This window comes from Trichechus manatus, unplaced genomic scaffold, assembly GCF_000243295.1.
Source record: "Trichechus manatus latirostris isolate Lorelei unplaced genomic scaffold, TriManLat1.0 scaffold00035, whole genome shotgun sequence".
Taxonomy (NCBI): Eukaryota; Metazoa; Chordata; class Mammalia; order Sirenia; family Trichechidae; genus Trichechus; species Trichechus manatus.
Window position 1 is genome coordinate 14,125,737 of NW_004443971.1, and position 10,671 is coordinate 14,136,407.

At 55.3% G+C, this 10,671-nt stretch overlaps 1 protein-coding gene across 1 annotated transcript; it reads right to left on the reverse strand.

The window, feature by feature from the left end:
- Positions 1 to 4,609: 4,609 nt before the first annotated feature.
- GPR37L1 (G protein-coupled receptor 37 like 1) lies at positions 4,610 to 10,460 on the reverse strand. The gene is made up of 2 exons (XM_004375289.2): positions 9,677 to 10,460; positions 4,610 to 5,583 (listed from the first exon to the last, which is right to left on the reverse strand). Exons 1-2 carry the CDS (start codon positions 10,271 to 10,273, stop codon positions 4,771 to 4,773), a joined length of 1,410 nt encoding a protein of 469 aa, XP_004375346.1. The 5' UTR covers positions 10,274 to 10,460; the 3' UTR covers positions 4,610 to 4,770.
- Positions 10,461 to 10,671: the final 211 nt, after the last annotated feature.

Consider the following 10,671-nt stretch of genomic DNA (forward strand, 5'->3'; position numbering starts at 1 on the left):
GGGCTGTATGGGGCCAGTTATTTCTCCGTAGATGGCATGGAATGACTAGCATTCCCACGGGGACACCAGCACACCCACCCCCAGCACACTGGGCACAAACAGAGCCCCAGAGGGACCCGCCCACCGAGAGGCAGGCACGTGCTCACACGGGGGACACAATGGCACCTCACAAAACTCCTGTATGTGTGTGTTGGCTCTTGCCTTGCCTCCTTCTCACTCTCTTTTCAGATTTGCATGTTGTCCCAGCTTTCAGCTCGTGGCTGCTGAGTGGAGCTTAGCAGGTCTGTTTTAGGAACTGCCCAGGACTTGGATCATCATGGCCGGAGGCTGGGTTCTGGGCCCTGGTTTGTGAGGGGACTGAGCCTCTGTTTCCTTATGACACACTCAGCCCTCTGCCCCCTCTGTCTCCAAATGCAAGACCTCACCTGCAGCCACGCTTAGGCAGGAGGCTCATCCCTGTCCCCACCCCACTCCCAGTCCTTACCTTGCAGCCAGCTAACTGTCCTCCAGGGGGCAGTGCTGGGCCTGCAGAGCCTGGATGGCTGCCCCTCCCCTGCCTTGTCTGTTGCTGTCAGTGCTACTGGTTTCCTGGGACAGACCATATCCTCACTCCTGCCCAATTGTTGCCTCCCCCCGCACCTTGTCAGAGCCTCCTGGAGGACACTGGCCAGTCCTCCGCCGCACTGCCCGCAGCTGCTGCCTCAGAGCCTTGCGGGGCCTGCCCACTGAAATCAGAGGCCATCTTGACCCAGTTTTACAGTAAGCCCCGCCTCTCCCCTGCTCCACCTCCTTCAGCCGCCCCTTCACCCTGGAAAATGGAGCAGGCCCCTGCAGAAAACCCCATGCTTCTCACCCTTGCTGCTGCAGGGAGAGGAGCCACCTTTTTCCTTCCTTCTGGAAGCTGTAGCGCCAGCAGTGAGGCTCGCCGGGTACCTTCCCTGTTGGACCCAACCTGCCCTGCCCCTCACTCTTCGTTTGAGCCCAGGGCTTCCTCGTGGAGGCACTTTCTAATCATCAGAGCTATTAGAGAAAAATGCCCTGCCTGAGAGGAAGGTCCCCGTCACCAGGAGAGCTTCAGGAAAGATTGCAGCGACTGGAGCTAAATGATTTCAGGGTGCCTTCCAACTCCTGAGGAATACGACATGCCCCTGGTTAAGGAGGTTGAAGCTGGGGCCAGGCTCTGTCCCTGGCCACTTCCTGGCTGCAGGGGTGGCATGGTTTGCCCTTGGCTGGGAGCCTGGGGAAGCGGCAACAGTCTTTCCATCCACGGAGCTGGAAGGGGGACACTTGGCTGCTCAGCCTTCCTCAGGTCCTGTCATCCTCTGACAACGGACAAGGTTTGAGCTGTTTCCCAGCAAGCTAGCGTCATCCTACGACTGTGCCTTGTGGATTGTTTCTAGCTGCCATGGAGTTGGCTCCCAGCTCATGCAACCCCAAGCACAGTGGAAGAAAACGCTGCCCTATCCTGCGCCATCCCCAAGACCAGATGTGGCTCAGACCATTGTGATCCATAAGGTTTTCATTGGCTGATTTTCAGAAGGAGATCACCAGGCCTTTCTTCCTAGTCTGGAAGCTCCACTGAAACCTGTTCAGCATCACAGCAACACTCAAGCCTCCACTGACAGAGCATGAGGTGAATTGGCCAGAAATCGAACCCAGGTCTTCCGCATAGAAGGCAAGAATTCTACCACTGAACCAACACGGCCCCCATGCCACCTAACATGACTTAAAGAACATGTGAAAGCTGAATGGAGAACAGACCATGAGTATATGTAAATCATGTTTGGGGCCCGCTGGACTGCCAAGACCTTGAGTGTGAGCCTATCCTGGCCAAGCCTGCTCCGTAGTACTAGAGAATTGAATTCCCAAAGGGAAAGAAGGAAGAAAAGATGCCAGGCATCTTGCCAGAGGCTTTATATATCTTGTCTCATTTAATGATTTCAGTCCTCTGTGAAGGAGGGATTATTCTTGTACAGATGAGGAAACCGAGGCTGAGGGCTCAGTAACTTAGTTCAGGTCCTGTGATAAGTGGGGTTCAGTAAGGCGATTCTCCAAAGTGCATGTGATTCCCTCTGAGCTGAGGTGGGGGCTCAGTGGATTCAACCACACGCCCAGCCCTAGCATCAGGGTCTAAGGGCTGGTTGAGTCTGCCCGGAGGAGGTGGGTGCGTGTCAGCATGGCCACTGAGTATCCCAGCTCAAGGACACTGCCCACCACCGTACCACCCTGCCCCCCGCCCAAGTTTGGGCCCAAACAACCATCAGACCCCTAAACAACAAACCTCACATTGTTCCCCCAGCTGGCCCAGGCTGGAAGGACAGTGGCTCTTTCCCAAAGCCCGGCTGGCCAGCTGACTAATTCTGCAAGCCATTCACGTTGGCAGGCCCGGAGGCCATGGCAGTGGCCGGGACTCGGAGCCACCATCTATCCCCAGAAGCTCTGAGCTGGCCAACCAGCATGGCAGGGGATGTCCTTTGTGGAAGAGGCTCCCAAAGCAGGATGTTGAGACGGCCCCCTCCCCATCCCTGTGCCTTCCATCCTTAGCTCTCCCTGTCCCAAGCTTCACCTCAGTTCACCCGGCCTCACTTCTGACATCCCTTCAGGACTGAGGGGTGGGTAAAGAGGGGGTTGTTGGGAAAATGAGGAGGAAACAGCTTTCCTCCTTTACTGTTAAGTCTGCCTTTGGACCCCTCTCCAGCCTGCTCCCCCCACCCCTCTCCAGCCTGCTCCCCCAACCCTCTCCAGCCTGCTCCCCCCACCCCTCTCCAGCCTTCTCCCCCCACCCCTCTTCAGCTTTCTCCCCCCACCTCTCTCCAGCCTGCTCCCCCAACCCTCTCCAGCCTGCTCCCCCCACCCCTCTCCAGCCTTCTCCCCCCACCCCTCTCCAGCCTTCTCCCCCCACCCCTCTTCAGCTTTCTCCCCCCACCTCTCTCCAGCCTGCTCCCCCCACCCCTCTCCAGCCTGCTGCCCCAACCCATCTTAAGTTTCTGCAGACAAAGCTAGGGGTTTCAGTCACCACCGTGGCAACAAGTCTGCTGAGAGATGGGTGGGTGTCATTCCCGGCACAAAGAGTGTACGCATGGCAGCGCCATCACCTAGCAACGCCTCCCTCTCTCTTGGCGTCCCGGCCCTGGGGGTGGATGCTAGTGAGAGAGAACAAGGCCGTTAAGATCCCCAGGAGGAGGAGAGGGGGGAGACTGTGGCATGGGGCACGCTGAGGCCAAGGGGTGTGGGTGGGTGGACAGAGGAAAACGGAGCCCGGGGTACTCGGAAACTCCTGCCCCCTCACACCCCCTCAGGACTCTTCCTGAGGCCCCCTGCGGATGTCCTAGGTAGGCCTGGTGGGTTAAATCTGCGGGCTGGGCCCCAGAGCTGAGCTTCAGACAGAGAGGTGTTGTTCTGAAGAAAGCTGCCCTTGTCGGTGGCAGGGAGTGACTGGGGCATAGCCTGAGCATCACTTCTGGTCAACCTTGTGTCAGCTTCTCAGAGAACAAGCAGGGCAAAGGATGCCCTTTGGAAGGACCCTGAGAGGTGGCGCTGGGGGAGGTGGTCTCCAAGGGTGGGAGACTAGCAGGAGACACTGAGGTCTTGCTGGTGGTGGGATGATGCTCTGGCAGGAAGGGCGGCGTGGTGGGGGCGGAGTGGGGGCAGGCAGGGGACAGGCAGCTGGGCTGTCTACAGGCAAAACAGTCCGTTCTAAGAAACTGAACAAGAGCAGCTCTGAGAGTCAGTGGGGCTGGGAAGCCCCGGGGCTCAAGAGGGGAGGCCATTGGATCCTTTCCAGTGGGTGCTCTGTGGAGGGAGGGTGAAGGAGAGGTGGGGCTCCAGAGGGAATAAGTCTGCAGCCTTCTGCCTTCCCAGGGACCACTGGGCTTAGGCCAGGATGAAGACTTGGTCCCGCAAGCTCCCCAAGCCCTCCATCCTCTCTGTCCGTCAAAAGCCATAAAGCCCTAAGAGCCCAAATGGCCACTGGGCTGTTCCGACATCAGCCCCAGGCCAGGAAGGGCCAAAGGTGATCAGGAGGAATTCCCCAGGGCACTGCCCCGCCCCAGGGAAGGCCCTGGAGCATCTGGGCCCTGCCAGGATATGGCACAAGAAAATCTAGTGTTCTACCTAATTTATTGTTTTTCAAGAAGGGCCATCTATAGGGAAGTGCCTAACAGGGGAGGTTGGACAGGGCAACCCAGGGTACCTCAAAGAGAGGAGGAAGGAGAGAGAAATCCTCCAGAAGGAGAGGAGGTGCCAGTAGGAGGAGGCATCCAGGGCTAGGACAGATCCAGTCCAGAGAAGAGGGTGCCAAGCCAAGTTGGGCTGGCCCCCAAACAGCCCCCTATTCCAGGATGTGGCCTCTTGGCAGAGGGTACAGAGAGGGTGCTTGGCAAGGGCACAACTAAAATAGAGTCAAGGTCCAAGCCAGAGAGAGAGAGAAACAGAGATGGAAGCAAGAGAGAGTAGGTGATGGTCAAATTCTGACTCCCAGCAGGTGGGACTAAGAGTTTCTGGGAAGTTCTAAGGACCTAGAAGCATCATTGTCCACCGGTTGAAAGCGCAGGGCTGGGAGGCCCTGCAGAGCAACAAAGAAGACCCTGCTTAGGGAGGGGGCTTTGACATGCCCAAACCTTGACAAGAGGAACCAAGTTCATCTCTAGACAACAAAACGGGCAGAAAAGCAGGACCTATCAGGAAAGAAACACCAGGCACAAGCTGGCAGTTGCACCCCTCCCCGCCCCACTCTGCCCCTGCTCCATGCCTCCCAGCTCAGGCCTGGTCTCAGCACGGTGTGCCCAGAGGCAGGAGCGGGGGGGACTCCCTGGGCTTGTGGAAGTAGATGGAGGAGGACATCTCGGTCTTGAGCTTGTTGGCCGAGCCGTTGGCGGCCGTGGCCTCCGTGGCCCCACACTCCTCACAGCAACAGCAGCAGCAGCAGTCCAGGAAGGCCTGGCCCAGCGGCCTGCAGATGCACAGGAGGAGCACCGGGGTGATGGCTCCCTTAAAGAAGGCAGAGAACTGGTTGATGAGGCCCAGAAGGTCCAGGGTCTGGCGGGTCAGCTCAGTGGAGAGGTAGGCCACCACAACGTTGCAGACGTTCTCAGGGAGGGTGCAGAGGGCGTAGACCACCGTCAGGCCCACCACGGTGCTGTTAAGCTGGCTCTCGCACTGCTCGTGCTTGCCCGCCCGGCACTCCGGCTTCCTCCCCGGAGGGCCCCGCACCCGCCACGTCACCAGCTGGCAGGTGACGGTGAAGAGGATGGGCAGACAGAAGTAGCAGCCAAAGTACCACCACATGCGGGCGTTCTGGTAGGTCATCACCAGCGAGTAGAGGGACTCCGGCAGGCTGGCCGAGGGCTTCATGATGCAAGAGTCCACGGTGCCCGAGGTGGGGGCGGGCTCCTGTGCCAGCTGCCACAGCAGGAGCTCGGGCACGGCCAGCGTCATGGAACCCACCCAGATGACAGCCAGCTTGGCCAGAATCGACTGGCACCGCTCGATGGGCCTCACCTTGGGCAGGGTGCTGGTGGCCACGTGGAAGCGGTCAATGCCCAGGGCACAGAGGCTGAAGGTCGTGACTCCCAGAGAGGAGACCTGTGGGCAGGATGTGGGGGAGACAAAAGCTTTTGATCAAAACCCACAGGGACATGGGGAGCAGGACTCAACTTCTAGTAAAATGACCAGACTTCATGGTTTGACTGAGACTGGAGGGATCCTGGAAGACATGGCTCCTGGACTCTCTGTCAGCCCAAAACTAAAACCATTCTCAAGGCCAGCTCTTCAGACAAAGATTAGACTGGACTATGGGACATAAAATGATACTCATGAGGAGTGTGCCTCTTAGCTCAAGTAGATACATGAGACTAAATGGGCAGCTCCTGTCTGGAGGTGAGATGAGAAGGCAGAGAGAGTTAGGAGCTGGTTGAATGGACACGGAGAATCAGGGGTGGAAAGGAGGAGTGTGCTGTCACAGTATAGGGAGAGCAACTAGGATCACAAAACAAAGTATGTATAAATTTTTGTATGAGAGACTACCTTGAATTGTAAACTTTCACTTAAAGCACAACAATAAAAAAAAGAAAAAGAAAAAAAAAACCCCACAGGGACAAGGGAAGATGCCCTGGTTTCTGGCTTAGTCAGATCAAGAATTTAGTAATAAGTGTAGAAATAATATTAATAACAACAACTACCATTTAGTGAGCATTTGCTATATGCCAAAGTTCCCTGAGCAGCACAAACAATTTACCCTCAACTATGGTGCAGTGGTTAAGAGATACCAAAAAGGTCGGCAGTTCGAATCCACAGCTGCTCCTATGGGGCAGTTCTACTCTGTACTACAGGGTCACTATGAGTCAGAATCTACTTGATGGCAACAGGTTTGGTTTTTTGTTTTTTTTTTTTTTGGAACCTAAAGGTTGGTGACTCTAACCCACCCAGCTGCACCACAAAAGAAAGGCCTGGCAATCTCCTTCCACAAAGATTACGGCCAAGAAAACCCTATGGAGCAGTTCTACTCTGTCACATGTGGGGTGGCCATGAGTAGGAATCAACTCAACAGCAACAGGCTTGGTTTGGTTTATTATGTGCCAGGCACTTCGCATACACTATCTCGTCAACTCCTCAGAAAAAAACATTTTACAGAAGAAGAAACTGAGGTTCAGACAGAATGAGTGACCTGCCCAACATCACACTGCTGGTGAACGGCAGAGGTGAGGTTCAGACACACCCCTGCCCTCCTCTTTCCCCCTTGCTGCCTTTCCTCTCTGGCTAGAGGACAAATGGCCTGGGTTCCACAGACCCTTTACCCTCTCTGAAAGACTTTGGAAAGTTGTCTTTAAGAAAAATCCCAGAAAAAGATGTAGAAGTCCTGGGTCTTTGCAGGTCCTTTCACATCCCTCATTCCATTATGGGTGCAGAGGGAATGATCTTGGGGAATGTGGCTGACACACACACTCACACAGTCACACACAGTCACATACTCTGACACAATCACACACACTTGTATATACTCACACACATGCACTCACACACACACTCACAAAGCACTGACACACTCATATGCATGCAGGCACATGTACACACACACACACACTCATACTCACATGCATTTACACGCTCACAAGCATCCACCCTCCTAGCCCTGTGCTGAGAAGCCCAGCGCCTTGCTGTGCAGGGAAGCAGCCCCCCCACAGGCCAACCCATGCCCAACATCCCCCCACTATTCACTGAGCACACAGGAAAATGACCCTGGGCGCCAAGAGGAAGAAGCTAGGCCAGCAGAGAAAGAAAGTGCCAGAGAGAATAAAAGGACAGGAAAACCCTCCCGAGCTATCAAACGATGTTCAACCACACTCAGTGATTGTGTTCAGAACCACCCTCCTGTCCAAATTCTTTCCTCTTCTGACAGAAGAAACATAAAACTCTTTGCCCCGTCAAGTCGATTCCGACTCATAGTGACCCTAAAGGACAGAGTAGAACTGTCCCATAGGGTTTCCGAGGCTGCAAACCTTTATGGAGGCAGACTGCCACGCCTTTCTCCCACGGAGCAGCTGGTGGGTTTGAACCACTGATCTTTTGGTTAGCAGCCAAGTGCTTTAACCACTGTGCCACCAGGGCTCTGCAGGGGAGCACAAGCCCTGGCTTATTAGTGCTGCCACCTTGGTGAATGCTCCCCCACAGCCCCTTGGCAGCGTAGCCTTGGCCTGTGGAGGGCAGCCTTCCGGCTTGGGCAAAAGCACCCTGCTCTCTCCTTACAGCTCCGAAAATATCTCAAGTTTTATTCTGAGCTTCCTTCCCCCATCCCCTCCTAGGATGGCATCCTAAGCTCCTTCCTGTAACAGGGTTCTGGGGCAGGGTATTTTGTCCCCATCGCTCAGCCTAGAAGGAGGCTCTATCAGCTCGTGGATCACCTCTGTCCTCCAGGAGATATGGAGGATGGCGTAGGAGGACTGAGGCCAGAGCCTACATATTAGGTAAGCTGAGGCCCACGGTCAGACAGGGCCAGGCTTTCATGCAAACATGTCTGCCCTCCTCCTCTCCTACAAAAGACCATTCCCAAACACAGCAGGGTTTATTGAATCATTTTAATTCTAAGCACTTTATAGACATTACCCATTTAGTCTTTCAATAATTCACTCAGATAGTCATTATTATTATTTCTGTTATTATTATCCCCACTTTACAGATGAGAAAACTGAGATTTAGGCAGGTTAAGTAATTTACCTAGGTCGCTCAGCTAGTGAGGGGAAAAGCCTGGTTTCTAATCCAGTCTGTTCAATTCCCAAGTCCTTGTGTCTAAAAATACACTTTCTGGTCTCACAGCTCACCAGGGCTGCGTGCACAAAATGTAGAAGACACAGTTGTAGGGTCTTCTATCAGATTCTGGTAACTTCGGGCCACCATGAGGCAGTCTCCCTGGGTTGGGAAGGATAGGAGAGGGCTGTACTGACTGCTGAGCCTCAGAGAGTGTCCAAATATGAAATTATCACTAATACAGTGGGTTGGAGACAGAGCTGGGAATAAGACCTGTGTCCAGATACCTGATCCTGATTTTCTTCTCCACCCCAGCAGATCACTCACATCACACAACATCAACCGCTCTCAGGAAGAACAACAGCCCTCACAGGGAAGCCACACTACGGTCCCCATTGCAAACCCCCTCCCCGCCACAGCCAAAATAGAAAAAGGCTGCTTCCTTATTTTGTATTCTTATATAGAGACAGTGGCTTTGTTGTGTCTCACACAAATACACATAGACTGGTATATTTTTGCAATGTTTTCATTAAGCTGTCTCTATGTAATCTACACATCGGTCTGTACACATGTGGTGTCTTAACGGTACAAGTTCCCAAAAGGTGAGGGCATGGTGATATACACTAGGACTGGAACATGAGCGAGCTGGAAGGGGCCATCTGGTCAACCCCTCTTGTTGGGAAATAAAGAAATTGGAGAGGAGATAGGACCTACCCAGTGATACCCAGGTTGCCAGTGACAGAACTGGGACTAGAGCCCCCACCAGCTCCAGTGCCCAGAGCCAGATCTTCCCCTTCACAAGAGGCTTTAGGAGGTCGCTGATGGTGATGGGGCAATGATGACCACAATCACAGCAATGAAGGGAAGGAAGAGTCTTTCCTTCTGGTGTTTGCATCGCAGGGAGAGGATACTGGCTTGATCTAAGGGGCTGGTGTGTACGCACCTGTAGGGAATTGGGATCTCCCTTTAGAGGCAAGACAGTGAGCAAAGCAGGGGCGCTGTGGGTATGGGGCAGCCGCAGGGACACAAAGGAAGGAAAAGGAGACACGCAAACAAGAGAATGATTTCTCTGGTGGAACGATGGATGAGGGTTAAGACAGGGGACGCCAGCCTAGGGTACAGAGAAAAGGGGGAGAGATTTGACCAGCGACTGCTCCCAAAGTGAGAGACCAGTCTGGGGCTGGAACCCAGGAGCCCTGCACCCCTGCCCGACCCACCGTTCCCCCTGGGCTGCCTAGCCCGCCCCACGGCGACCAGGAACCAACACTGTATATGTCTTCTTCCCAAGTTGGAGGAAAAGATACCAAACAGAGAGAGCAAAGCTCCAGCCTCTAGGATCCCCCACATGTCCCACTTCCAAGGGCCTGATGGAGACTTACAGCCCCTTGCCTGGATTGCGGCCCCACCACCAAGCTCCAGCAGGACATCCACTCACCTCCATGAAGGGCACGGCCCGGCAAGAAACGTCACCCAGCAGCCTCTGCTTAGTGATCTCATTGAAGATGACAATAGGAAGGCAGAAAAAGAGGACCAGGAAGTCCCAGAGGGCCAGGCTCGCAAGGATGGAGTTCCAGGCGCTCTTCAGGTAGTAGCTGTGCCACACGATGCACATGACCGCCAGGTTGCCCACGATGCCCACAGCAAACACCACCAGGGCCAGGAGCATGATGGCATAGGCGCTGTAGGAGCTCTCCGTCACCGGGTACAGGGGGTTCTGGATCTGCAGCCTCCGGCCTGCCGTCCCCGTCAGGTTGCTCTGCGGTTCCTGCCCGCTGCCCAGGGTGCCCCCATCTTTGTCTGGGTTGGGGCTTGTGGCCACCAAGAGCTTGGTGGGCTGCAGGCCAGCAGGGTGGATGGGCTGGGGGTACTCAGCCCACTCCTCGGGCACATACTGCTGCACCCCCTTGGCCTCCTCATCCTCGGTGCCCCTCTTGGATCGCTTCTGCTGCTCCTGGGCCGCTGCTGGGTACCTGCTTAGCCCCGCAGTCGACACCGCAGCAAGAGAGACAGCCAGGGGCCACAGCCACTGCATGGCCGGACGAGCAGGAGGCAGCTGCCCCAGAGAGAGCAGGTGAAGGCTGGCGCCCGAGTGCTGGGCAGAAGCGAGAGCGGCAGCTGGCCTGTTGGTCTGCCTCCAGTCCAGCGTCTGGCGTCGCCTTCCCCATCCAGTGGACTCGAGTGCTCCCTCCCACCCTGCCGGCCATGGGCTGGGCAGGGCCCTCTGCTGGACACAGAGCACTCTTTACTGCCCTTACTCATCTCACCCTCCAGGACGCTCCTGCTCAGGCCCCCCAGGACCACAGCACAGCAGACCTGGGGCCCTCGGAGGCCACGTGCTCCAAGCCCCTGAAACCAAAGAGGGAAATCGGCTTGCCTAGGGTCACACATGAGTCCCTGGTGGTGCAAATGATTAACACCTCAGCTGTTAAC

Excerpts from the sequence above, each read along its gene's own strand:
- GPR37L1 (XM_004375289.2), bottom strand. The coding sequence starts at position 10,273 with ATGCAGTGGCTGTGGCCCCTGGCTGTCTCTCTTGCTGCGGTGTCGACT. Across the intron at positions 5,584-9,676 it reads GGGCCGTGCCCTTCATGGAG|GTCTCCTCTCTGGGAGTCAC; the intron begins GTGAGTGGATGT and ends TCCTGCCCACAG.